The 10,066-nt window shown below is 42.7% G+C and overlaps 1 protein-coding gene across 1 annotated transcript; it reads right to left on the reverse strand.

The window, feature by feature from the left end:
- Positions 1 to 3,378: 3,378 nt before the first annotated feature.
- gas1a (growth arrest-specific 1a) lies at positions 3,379 to 5,325 on the reverse strand. Its single transcript, XM_077601634.1, has one exon. It carries the CDS (start codon positions 4,804 to 4,806, stop codon positions 4,015 to 4,017), a length of 792 nt encoding a protein of 263 aa, XP_077457760.1. The 5' UTR covers positions 4,807 to 5,325; the 3' UTR covers positions 3,379 to 4,014.
- Between the last annotated feature and the right edge of the window lie 4,741 nt (positions 5,326 to 10,066).

The raw sequence follows: 10,066 nt of genomic DNA on the forward strand, positions 1-10,066 counted from the left end.
CGAAAGGCAGACTACACCCTAGACTGGTCGCCAGTCAGTCATAGGGCACACAGAGAAACAGAAGACCATTTGCACTCACAATCATACCGCCACCAGCGGGAATTGAGCTGGCCTGCCTACACCATCAGGTGGCTACATTTTATTTTAGCTGCCCAAAATGATGGAGTGGGCTGGATCTGGCCCCTGAGCCACAAGTTTTACACCTGTGATCGAGTGATTACATTTGAGGAAATAGTACCTCAGTCTTCAGGGGCACAATAGCATTTCGAGTAACAGGACAGAAACAGACTTGAGTTGTTCCTGGCCTCCAAACTTTAAGTAGTCATCTGCTTTTAAAAAATGCTGTTATATTACAACTATGTCAAGTTTTCAAAATACTTTTGACCTCTAAAATTGGAAGCTGTCTGCTTCCATTCCCAAAGGGTAATTGGCATAATGTTTTCAAAACCCCTGAAATTAAAGGTTAAACTCTATCCAGCAAATTGCAAATTGATTATTTTACTTGAAATGCTGTATAAAGGCCAAAGTGTAAACTCCTCCCACCTCATAGTACGAACTGCACATTCATTTGACACATTTCCAATTTCATGACAAGAACCACAGCGTTTTTTTAGGTCTTTCCTTCTCTAGCATTCATCCATTTACACCCTGCGCATTATTATGTGCATGCTGGGCTTTTTTCCCTAAGCGCCTGTGCGAGTGTGAGTGTGGAAAGAAAGCTGAGGAGGAGGGGAAAGGAGGAGGAGAGGAGGACATGCTGGGCTCCTGAGCCTTTCTCCTGCTGGAACTGCACGCTGATACTGCACTGAACTTTTGTGAGGGGACTTTTGGAGTATTTTGGCATCTTTGAGGGGCATAACACTGATGAACAATAAAGAGCACGTTGCTTTTTCTTGCTTGTTTTTTTTAGTTGCACCTCATAATGGAGCCCGAAATGGCAATTAGTCACGGAAAAAGATCATTTTACAAAAGCATTTCTTGCCAAGATTTTCCCGTTTTCTTGCAGCAGCGGCAAGATCGTTCCCACATGCTTCCCTGCCGCTCGCCTCTCCAGAGGTGTCAAGCCGGCCTGAAAGAATGAAGTGCCTCGCCATTGTGCCGCTCAACTATTATGTGCTTAACATTTCCATGACAAAGATGCCACTCGACTTCTCCTCCATCCATTCAGCTGAAGAGCCCTCCTCATATACCCCCTCCTTCTAAATAAATCATTTTGCCGCAAATCATTGACAGACCATACTAACAACTGTACACATGCGCTAAATGTAATCAAGTGCATGTATAACTTGGAAATTGGTGTGAGAAAGAAACTTCTTTGAAAGTGAGATCTACTTTTTTGAGTACTGCAAAAAATTAAACTTCCAATGAATTCTTCCAATGTTACGTAGACAAAACTCAAATTTAAAGTTATATAAAGTATATATTATTATTTTAAGTATCCCTGTTAAAATAACACTGTAAACATGAAATTCAGTTTACTTGAACACTTAGTTTAAACTTAAAATACATACTTAAAATATTGAGTTTTAACAGGTAACTTATCAAGTTAATAGGGTTAACTTATAATTTTAACTTCTATCTTAACAGAAGTGCAGTGTACCTAAAAGTTTAACCCACATAACCAATGTTCGGTTTATTTGTAATATTGAGTTTTGACCAATATTTTTTTTTAGGTTTTTCATCAAAATTTAAAAATATTGGTTGACTTGATCTTTCAAGTTCTGCCAACTTTTTTTGTTTTATAGTCTATTAATCAATGCAAGCGGCCAGCGGCTTGAGTGGTTAGCGCGCCGGCCTCACATCTCTGGGGTCCTGGGTTCAAATCCAGGTCAGTCCACCTCTGCAGAGTTTTCAGGTTCTCCCCGGATAATCCGGTATCCTCCCACTCTCCAAAAACATGCATGGTAGGCTGTTGGACACACGAAATTGCCCCTAGGTATGAGTGTGGGCATGAATGGTTGTCCGTCTCCTCGTGCCCTGCGATCGGCTGTTCACCGATTCGGGGTGTCCTTCGCCTGGTGCCCATAGTTGACTGGCATAGGCTCCAGCACCCCTGCAACCCTAGTGAGGATAAAGCAGTTCAGAAAATGAATGAATGAATGAATGATCAATGTAAAGGCTTATCATTTCCATTTACTCTCTTCATTCACTCAACTTCCACTTCTCCTCACAAGGGTCGCAGGGGGTGCTAGAGTATATCCCAGCCAACCATGGGCAGCCTGCAGGGAGAACACGAATTGGTTCCCAGCCAATCGCAGGGCACAATGGAAAGGAAAACCACTTGCGCTCACAACGCCACCAAGTGGGAATCAAACCCATACTGCCCGGACCAAAGTCAGGTGGAAGAACCACCGCACCACCGGGTGGCCAAATCCACTCCATTTATGGGAAACAAAAAACAAATTAATTTCACTTGCTCTCAGTGTGACAAGAATTTTCATCCATGTGAAGACGATGACCATGGCAGAATCCATGAATATCAATATGCAACACTATTTCTAGTTGTTTACATTTTACATCCACAACATTTCAAGGAAATCATAATGTCTCACCACTGCTGTGTTTGTTTATTTTTGGATGAATGATCACACTTTAGCGCTATGGTCAGCGCTAGACATCCAATCCATTTTAACAAGGGGGCAGGCAGAATTGGCTACCCACTCAGTCAAAATGGAATAATTGCATTAAAAAATGTTGTTCAGAATGTGTATGTAAATTCTCAGTCATATATAATAATAATGTTGACTCAAAGCAACTGGACTCTAATTAGCAAGCATGTTAGGTCCATAAGAGACTTCAAAGTGTATATCTACTGTAAGGCAATGTGCGAGTTAATTGTTGGTTTCCCAATTTTCCACTGATTAGCTCCACATCGCGGCACAGGGCTGGTTTAGCTCACACTATGACGAATGTGTAAATGCTTGTTTGTCTCTACCGGCCCTGTCATTGGCTAGCGACCAGTCCAGGGTGAACCCCGCCTCTTTCCCAAAGTCAGCTGGTTCCTAATGAGGACAAGCACTATAGAAAGTCAACGCGTGGAAGCCCATATGTCAGCCACGAGCTTGTAAATTAATTTCTAATTGCTCATATTCTGACTGCCTTATATCACAGTACAGTACATTACAGGGGGTAGATTTACATCAATTTAAATCAAGATTTTGCAGGTCATTTAACTATCAGTCAGGCAGCAACCATAAAGACTCCACAGCTCGTGTCAAGAAAAGGGCCAAAATTAGTTGACAGATGCATTCTGTTGCCAAAATCTGATTCAATGAGCTTCTATTTTTTATGTTTCCATGTTTTGACTCTTTGTTTATGGTAATGCGAGTCAATTCAAAAGTGTAAACCGCTCTCCAAAAATAAGTCACAGTCACGGGATGATGTATTCAAGTTTTCCTTTATGCCTTCTATTAAAAGTATATCATTAAGGCAGCCATACAGTGGATTTAGACATTTCTTTCTATAGGCTAAACACAGTCAATAAAGCAGTACATATCCTGCACAATAGAGCATTTTCTGGAAGACACAAATCTATATTGGCTATAGACATATATACAATGTACAAGAGATTACAAGCAATAATAACTTCCCTTTAAAGCTGGAATTCTTTTATTCACACTACAAATATTTGGATGTGACTAGTTGGCATGTAATAAATTATTTTCTCTTTAACCCTTTTGCTATTTACACTTATTTTTTTAGATTCCAGCATTAAATACTCATAAATCAGATCCCCCAAGAGGCAACTGTCAGTCATATAAAAATAGCTCATATCTTTGAAAAATCAACAAGCAAAACAAGGTTGGCAGTGCACAGCATTGTGTCGACTTAAAAACACTGCTGCAGGCTCTGTGTAAAAAGTACAGAAGATTCTCACAATATTATATATGGGCCAAGCATCTGGTGAGTGTGAGCAACAAAAGTACTACATATCCCTCTGGTGTCATTTGCATAGGAAATATAATCCACTAAAGTCCTTTATTCAAATGTTTGCGCAGTCCTCCAACTTTTTGATCAAAAGAGTGGCTTTAGAGCCAAAATGGTCGCCAGCAGCAGAGTGGAAGCCCAGCAGAGCTCCGGGTGGGAGGCTCCGTTCTCCGACTCTTCCCGGTAGTACGAGTCCGGGTAGTCTTCGTCGTCCTCCGGCTCGTAGCTGTCGTGGGAGCCGCTGCTCTCCTCCCTCTCCGGGGTGTCGAAGCATAGGCTCTTCATGCTGCTTTTGACAAACTCGCAAATGGCCCTCTCGGTACCGTCGCACATGCAAGTGTCCAGCTGCTGTCCCTTGGGGATTTTGCGCATGTTGGCGATCACGTTGCGGCACGCGTTGGTGCACACGGCGCCGCTGAAAAGTTTCCCGCAGTGGTGCAAATAGTCGCGCATGGTGGAGCTGCATTGCTGGTCGCGCTCGCACTGCCGCCTGGCCTCCGTGCAGCCCGTGCTGGTCGTCCGGGGCAGGCAAGGCTCGATGGCCCGCTTGGTGCGAGTGCACATCGGGTCGTGCCCGCATCCGCAGTCCTCCAACGCGGGCCCGTTTCGAGTTAAGTTGAGCTGCACCAGGGACGAGATGCAATGACTGGGGCACTTCTTGCGGTCGCCGTTGAGCACCGGCCCGCAGGCGCGCAAGTAGTGATCGTACGCGTAGTTGCACTCGGGCTCCGTTTGGCAGTTGAGGATGGCCTGCCAGCAGATGAGTCTCCGGCCGTGTGCTGGTGAAGCGGCGGTCAAGCACGCTACCAGAAGAAGAACCCACGTTAGTGGGCCCGGGGAGCCGCAGAGGGTCCGTGCCAGCGCGCCTATGGTTGCCATGGCGGCGGCGGTTGTGGTGGTGGTGGTGGTGGTGCTGCTGGAGGAGGAGGTGGTGGCGGTGGCGTGATGGGCGCTTCAACTCACAGCTCAGGCATAAGGCAAACTTGAACGCCAACTTCCAAGAAGGTTAATCCGAAAATCAGAGCCCGATCAACAGGCTGCCGCGGGACCCCGGCTCCGTCAACGCTCCGCGTGCCCATTTATCCCAAACAAGAGACGCCCCAAAGTTGTTTGCGGGACTTTTGCGGGACTTTTTCATGGACAAATCATTCCATCTCAGCACTCCATTTGCACCCCCTTTTCCTTTCCGCGAGTTCCGAAGCAGTCCTGGCGAACAACCGTCCCAAAAAAAAATCAGGTGCCTAAAAAGTCCTCCAAAGTTGATCGCGTCCGATCCGTCAAGTGTCCCCCAAACAAACTCGTGCAAAGGTAGGAGAGAAAACAAGACTTATGGGTCGCGAAGTGGTCCTGCGCTCGCTTGCCTTTGGGCATTTTGTGTGCGAGATCCCCGGCCCCTCTCCACTCGGAAGCCCGCGGCAGCTCATTGGTTGCCACCCCCCCTTGTTGTGGCTTTGACGTGTGGAGGGAGGGAGTTGGGCCCAGGACCAGGAGGAGAAAGAGGGTGAGGGTGAAGAACAACAAAACTTAGGGCTGAGGTCACTTGTCTTTTCTTGCATTGTCTGGCCCCCATTCTCTGACTGCCCCCCCATTTTTTTGATTTATTTCAAACTCAAGGGCCATAAAACTTAGAATGGTAACACTTACATGCTGTTTGTCAATTTGAAAGCCCAAGTGTTATTATATAACTTTGACATTTAATGACTCTGTCTAAAGATTTTTTTTAAAGCCAAATCTTGATTCAGCACGGTGGATGAGTGGTGAGCATGTTGGCTGTACAGACCTGGGGTCGAAGGTTCGATCCCAGGTTGGTCCTCACTGTGTGGAGTTTGCATGTTCTCTTCAAGCCTCCTCAGAGGGTCCCCCCCACCTAGTACCAAGAGTTGGCCGGGGTAGGATCCAGCACCCCTCGTGACTCTAATGAGGATAAAGCGGTTCAGAAAATGAGATTTTATATATATATATATATATATATATATATATATATATATATATATATATATATATATATATATATATATATATATATATATATATATATATATATAATTTTCGGAACCGCTTTATCCTCGCTAGGTTTTGCAGGGGGTGCTCGAGCCTGTCCCAGCTGACTTCAGGCCAGAGGCGGGAGACACCCTGAATTGGTGGCCAGCCAATCACAGGGCAACCGGAGTACCCGGAGGAAACCCATGCAGGCCCGGGGAGAACATGCAAACTGCACACAGACCTGACCTGGATTTGAACCCAGGACCCCAGAGCTGTGAGGCCAACACACTAACCACTCACACCACCAGGCCGCTATATATTGATATAACCTCATTTATCACGATTAATAGGTTCGTAGACCTGCTACAATAGGTGAAGGTGAATGTTTAATAATATTTGAACATTTAAGGTTCATTCTGTACTATTATTTACCTCCCAAATGTACACACTTCCCCTAGTGGCCAGTGTAATACTCTCCAATTCCCTTTTTTCTCCTAATTTCATGTTTTTGTTATTCTTCCTACATTATGTTCATTAATTTATTCATTTTCTGAACCAGTTATCCTAAGCTAACACCTACCCCGCTTCAAAGTGCTTCTGTTGAACGCTAAATAAAATTCAGATGTTCAAATAGACAATTAATGTTCATTTAATCTATCAGTTTACATGCTCATTCACACACGCTTATTTTTCTACTGACAAAGTAAATAAAACGTGAATACGGTTTGTTTTAGAATCTGTCTTGATTTCACAGTCTCACTCAAAGAGGGCGTCCACATGACGAACGAGTATGTGATGTGCGCGCCTGTGATGTGTCTATGGGTTGCAAGTAAAACGATAGCCCACATGTTGACACACGAGCCGGAGGAGGCCGTTTAGCAACGGAGGCTTGATGTGGATGAGGGAGTCCGGGAAAGAGAGCAGTAAGGGCACAAAGACTGTTTGTGTTTCTGATCTCTGGAATGTACCTTTAGGCCACAGGGCTGAGCTTTCCGCTGCAAACAATGCACTCAATGTCAGTTACGGCCGGTTAGCTGAGACGCTGCTGGCGCTGCTCCAAGGTCCCGACTCGTCCAAAATGATGGATACTAGGAAAGCAACTCAATACCGCAGCAGTCCCAACAGCATAAAGAATGGAACCTCAGGGACAGTCGGAAGAAGATTTCCAAAACATGAACATGATTGTTGTTTCAAGTGCTTTTAAAGAAAAAAGTGTGCACTCAAGTCCAACCTGTTTATTCCATTTATTTTACTGGTGCAGAACGCTTTAGTGCATCTTTTGATTATGGATTTACATAAGACATTTATTTATAAACATCCAATCCATTTCATCTGGGATTACTAGTAGCAAATAGTAATTGCTATAAATCCTCCCAGTTCTAACGGATTGGACATCTATGGCCATGAATGGCAGTCAATGAGTTAGTACCCTCATATATGGATGGGTAATCTGGCCACTGGCCAAAAGAAGGATTGCAATTTACTGTATTTTTCAAACTATAAATTGCACCAGCGGCACCTGACGGTGCAGTGGTTCTACCGCCCGACTTTGGTGCGAGCAGTCTGGGTTAGAGGTCCACTCGGTGGCAGCGGGATTGTGAGTGTGGGTGGTTGTCCGTTTCAATGTGCCCTGCAAATTTTTCGAAAAACTGTCGCTTAGAAAAAAAACCCAACAACAACATAACAGGATTTCGGTGGTCAGAGAGAGATACAAAATCACATTTAAGTCGTACTGGAGTATTAGTTGCAGGCCCAGCCAAACTATGGAAAAGAAGTGTGACTTATAGTCCGGAAAATACGAGTGCTTTTATTTTATTTATATTGACAGATGTTGATTATTTTTTTACATTTTTAAAGCTTGGTAATTTAACTTTTTTTAAGTAGTGCTTTTAAATAATGTCTAACAAAAACACAAGAAACTACGTAGAGAGAAATTAAACATTTCACATGCATAAGCAAAATTTTGAGAGTTAAGTCAGGCAAATCAAGCTAATTTTAATAGGCGCTTAAATGCCACATTACCACATGTAATTTTTTCGTGTTCAGGGTTAGAGTTTACCCATATGGATTTTGATAACCGTTTTGCTGTCTTCCAAAATTCAGTCAATTTTTATCTTCACTATTTCTGGGCGACTAATTATCACATTTGATTACTGAGTCCAACCATCATTTTTTGATCTATGATGTCGACCTTAAAATTGCCCAGCCCGAACGTCACATTCAGTTGACTTTATTTTCCATGCACACATTTGTAGTATGAGAGTCTCTTAAACCAATGAAGTTAGGAATGACTGCAGATCTGAAATGAATGCCGCAGCTTAGGTGAAAACTTTTTGCACAAGAAGGGAAGTGCTTAAATACACCCACTGACTAAAAATCTTTCATCCTTATGTTAAGGAGAGGACTGTGAGATTATGGAACCTTCCAATACGTTCCGTGCCAGCAGATGGCGAATAAACCAGATGTGCTGCCCTGAAAACTAGGCTTTAAAATCCAAGAAGTTTTCGTGTTCAAAAATCAATTTAAGAGACGGACATAATTATAAGTATTGTTAATAGTTGCTTCAAAACAAGCATACTGGGTTTACATAATGGGACCCTTTTCGTGAGGACTTTATCAGTCATTGAATAATGGCATCCCGTCACGATGCGGAATTATACAAATACAGGAAATGACTGCAAAGAACTATCCATTCAAATTGCTTCCTCCTAGGGATTTCAAAGCTGTGATAATGTCAAGTAATAAGTTATTTGGAACAGAACCAAGCAAGATTATGCATTCATTTCCTTCCTCATGTCTGCCTGTTAATTTGCCTCTGCATGTTCCGTCCTCTTCTAGAGATTTCCGCTGATCTGTTTGGATTGGAGCTGCACAGCGATCCATAAGCGATTACTACAAGGGTACAATTTATTAAGACAGATGAGTAACTCTAGAGGGACTTTTTGTGCAATAAAAGCGGCATTAGTAATTGTTTCCTGAGTCCATTAAAGACTTAAAATTTCAAATTTCCATTCTTCATAATTCTTCAAAATGAGGCTAATGTTTAACGAAGTCTTATATCTTTTCTGTGTCGATGGGGTGTACTTTAATCAGTGTGATTAAAGTCATCCATCATGTCAAATGGGTATCGGCCTCGCTGACCCTTATTAACACAGTCCATTGGACAATGTTGTGGAAAATGACCTTAAGACTGTCTCAGAACAAAACACGGTACAGGAGTGATCTTTCAAAGCACATTTCCAATGATCCAGAATTCATAACCAAAATAAAAGCTCATTAAATTTAATGGCATACTATGTGTGACAGCCAAGTCAAACAAACTGAAAGGAGAAGAACTTTGAGAGACCACAAAGTCGCTCTTATCATCTGGCGACCAAATGATGAGAAGACACTTAAAAGCATTTCCGCTTAAAAGTTATAACACCAGCTTCAAAAATGAGAGCCATGAGGTCAAAAGAGTAATTCATCAAATAGAAACTTTAGACCTTGATCAGGGGAATGATTGAGCTGCAATGTGACGTTTCAAAAACTACAAAAGTCCTGCATTGGGTAACCTACACTTTGATTTCACGTCCATTCATATTCACAAAGATGTATATCTATGGTACTGTTTGGAAATGAAACGGTTGAACTGAAAAGTAATGTAGTTGACCTTCAACAGAAAACTCAAGTCAGAAGACGGATGATGATATTTTCTGGTAACAAGGCACTGGTGTCTCCAATTTTGTTTTGTAGAACATGTCTTAAGAGAGAAATGTACTGTGTTTTCTGATTGATCCTTCAATGTAAAGCAAATCTATTGTTGTGGTTGTTTGATCAAATGGTCGCTGCCAGTTTGAAATGGCTCGGACATTTATTAGCATTACAGGTAGCCAATGGGTAATTTGAAAAACAGCGATCAGTGATTTTTAAAAAAATCATCAGACTGTTCAAATGCCAGGTTTTAATGAACAAAATCTGTACATCTTATCTAAAAAGGTATTTTTCAAATGGTTGCACAGGCACACCCTAGGCTGGTTGCCAGGCAATTTGAAGGATTCTTGGAAAACAGCTGATCGGCTTTCCAGTTGAAAGTCCTGGTGAATGTCCAACTAAACATCCAACAAAACGCCAATACTTCTTTCCTCCAGATTTTTAAAAAATGTTTTGGCTCAGG

Source organism: Stigmatopora argus, chromosome 5 (genome assembly GCF_051989625.1).
Source record: "Stigmatopora argus isolate UIUO_Sarg chromosome 5, RoL_Sarg_1.0, whole genome shotgun sequence".
In the NCBI taxonomy this organism is placed as follows: Eukaryota; Metazoa; Chordata; class Actinopteri; order Syngnathiformes; family Syngnathidae; genus Stigmatopora; species Stigmatopora argus.

What these genes read in the sequence shown, in the direction of transcription:
- gas1a (XM_077601634.1), bottom strand. Translation starts at nt 4,806, where the DNA reads ATGGCAACCATAGGCGCGCTGGCACGGACCCTCTGCGGCTCCCCGGGC.